We start from the raw sequence: 1,389 nt of genomic DNA, 5'->3' as shown, positions 1-1,389 counted from the left end.
CTGCTGGGGTAATAGTATAGATTGTGAAGCGCATAGAGCTGCGGTTGAGCGGGGATTTGCGCGATACAGATGCTATCTATTATGATTATTTTTGACCGAGACACCAGCTGGTCAACCAGGGATGCCAAATGATTTTTTTTTTAAACCTGAAAAAAGGAACGGAGCATGACCCCTGACCTACAACCAACCTTGTCAAATCTTTCAAGGAGCAAACAAAAACATTTCTCATACCACTACCTTTTCCTTTGCAAGTGTAGGGAAAAAATGGAAAAAGCTGGAAAAACCGGAGATTTGACATCCCTGATATACCGACAACTGACCTTGACCATCTCAGAGCGCCTGTTCCCCGCACACTGCGTGACGGCCACCACCGAGCGCTTGTCGAACTTGGACTTGAGGTCGTCGTAGGTGAACGACTTGCTCCCCGAGTCCAGACTCACGTCCAGCCGGTAATCCTTCGGCTCTACGGACGGAACGGGAAGGTGGTTGCGCACAAAGAACAGATGGTTGGGCGTGAGGAAGCGGTCGACCAGCATCTGCTGGGGCGGCTCCGCGTTGAACGGTTTCTTCGAGCTGGGGATGAGCAGCGGCGAGCGTTCGGGATCGTTGCGGTACGGGTCGTCAGTCGCCCCCGCTTCCTTCTTCGTCGCGACTTCAACGATATTCCCGATGCGCAGAGACTCGAGTATCTCGTAGACCTCGTCGTTCTTGTGCACGGAGTAGACGTTCCAGAACGGTTCCATCGACTTCCCCGACGCCATCAGGATCTTCTTGCCGCCCGGGTGCTGCAGAACGTACTCCGTGATGTCGTAGACTCCGTTCTGGAAGGTCACCCAGATGCCCGTCTCCCGGCTGTTGTGAGACGCCACCTCAGCGGCGCTGTACGTCGGGAGATCTTTCCGCAGCACGCCGGGCTGGGGGGCGCTCTCCGCCGCGGAGACAGACGCCACCGGGACCAGGTCTCTGAGCAAGGTCGTTGCTGTGATCCCACCACCATTGTGATGACGTCTGTTTCTGCGCTCGGTGAGCAGCTTCCCAGCCAGACCCAGACCTGAGGGTGGTGAGGCAAAAGTCACAAAAATGCATCTTTGTTTTAGTAAGAGTTTTACGGCACTTGCAACACGATAAGGTCATATAAGTGACGAAGATTAGAGGTGTTACAAGAGAGTAACAAAATACAAAAAAGAAGGAGGGGAGAAGAGGGTGATAGATGTTTGATAGAAAAGAAGAGGCAAACTACACCAGAGCACCCACCAACTACCCAAAAATTCTTCAAAAAGACTGAAAAATACTGAATAACACACAGAAAGAATGCTACCACTTAAAACCAGCACACACAAGATCATTGAGAGAAAGATATACAGAGAGAGAGAGAGAGAGAGAGAGAGA

The 1,389-nt window shown here is 51.6% G+C and overlaps 1 protein-coding gene across 1 annotated transcript in view; it reads right to left on the bottom strand.

Annotated features, from left to right (window-relative positions):
* Nucleotides 1-320: 320 nt before the first annotated feature.
* Nucleotides 321-1,389, bottom strand: part of LOC101858358 (sulfite oxidase) — a gene marked incomplete at its 3' end in the record, with an annotated part of 9,904 nt that continues 8,835 nt past the window's right edge. The window contains 1 exon segment of the mRNA XM_013087780.2: nt 321-1,051. Within this exon segment, the coding sequence (XP_012943234.1) occupies nt 321-1,051 (731 nt within the window).

This window comes from Aplysia californica, unplaced genomic scaffold (genome assembly GCF_000002075.1).
Source record: "Aplysia californica isolate F4 #8 unplaced genomic scaffold, AplCal3.0 scaffold00637, whole genome shotgun sequence".
Classification (NCBI taxonomy): domain Eukaryota; kingdom Metazoa; phylum Mollusca; class Gastropoda; order Aplysiida; family Aplysiidae; genus Aplysia; species Aplysia californica.
Note: the sequence above shows the minus strand (reverse complement) of the source record. Positions and strands in the feature narration are given on the sequence as shown.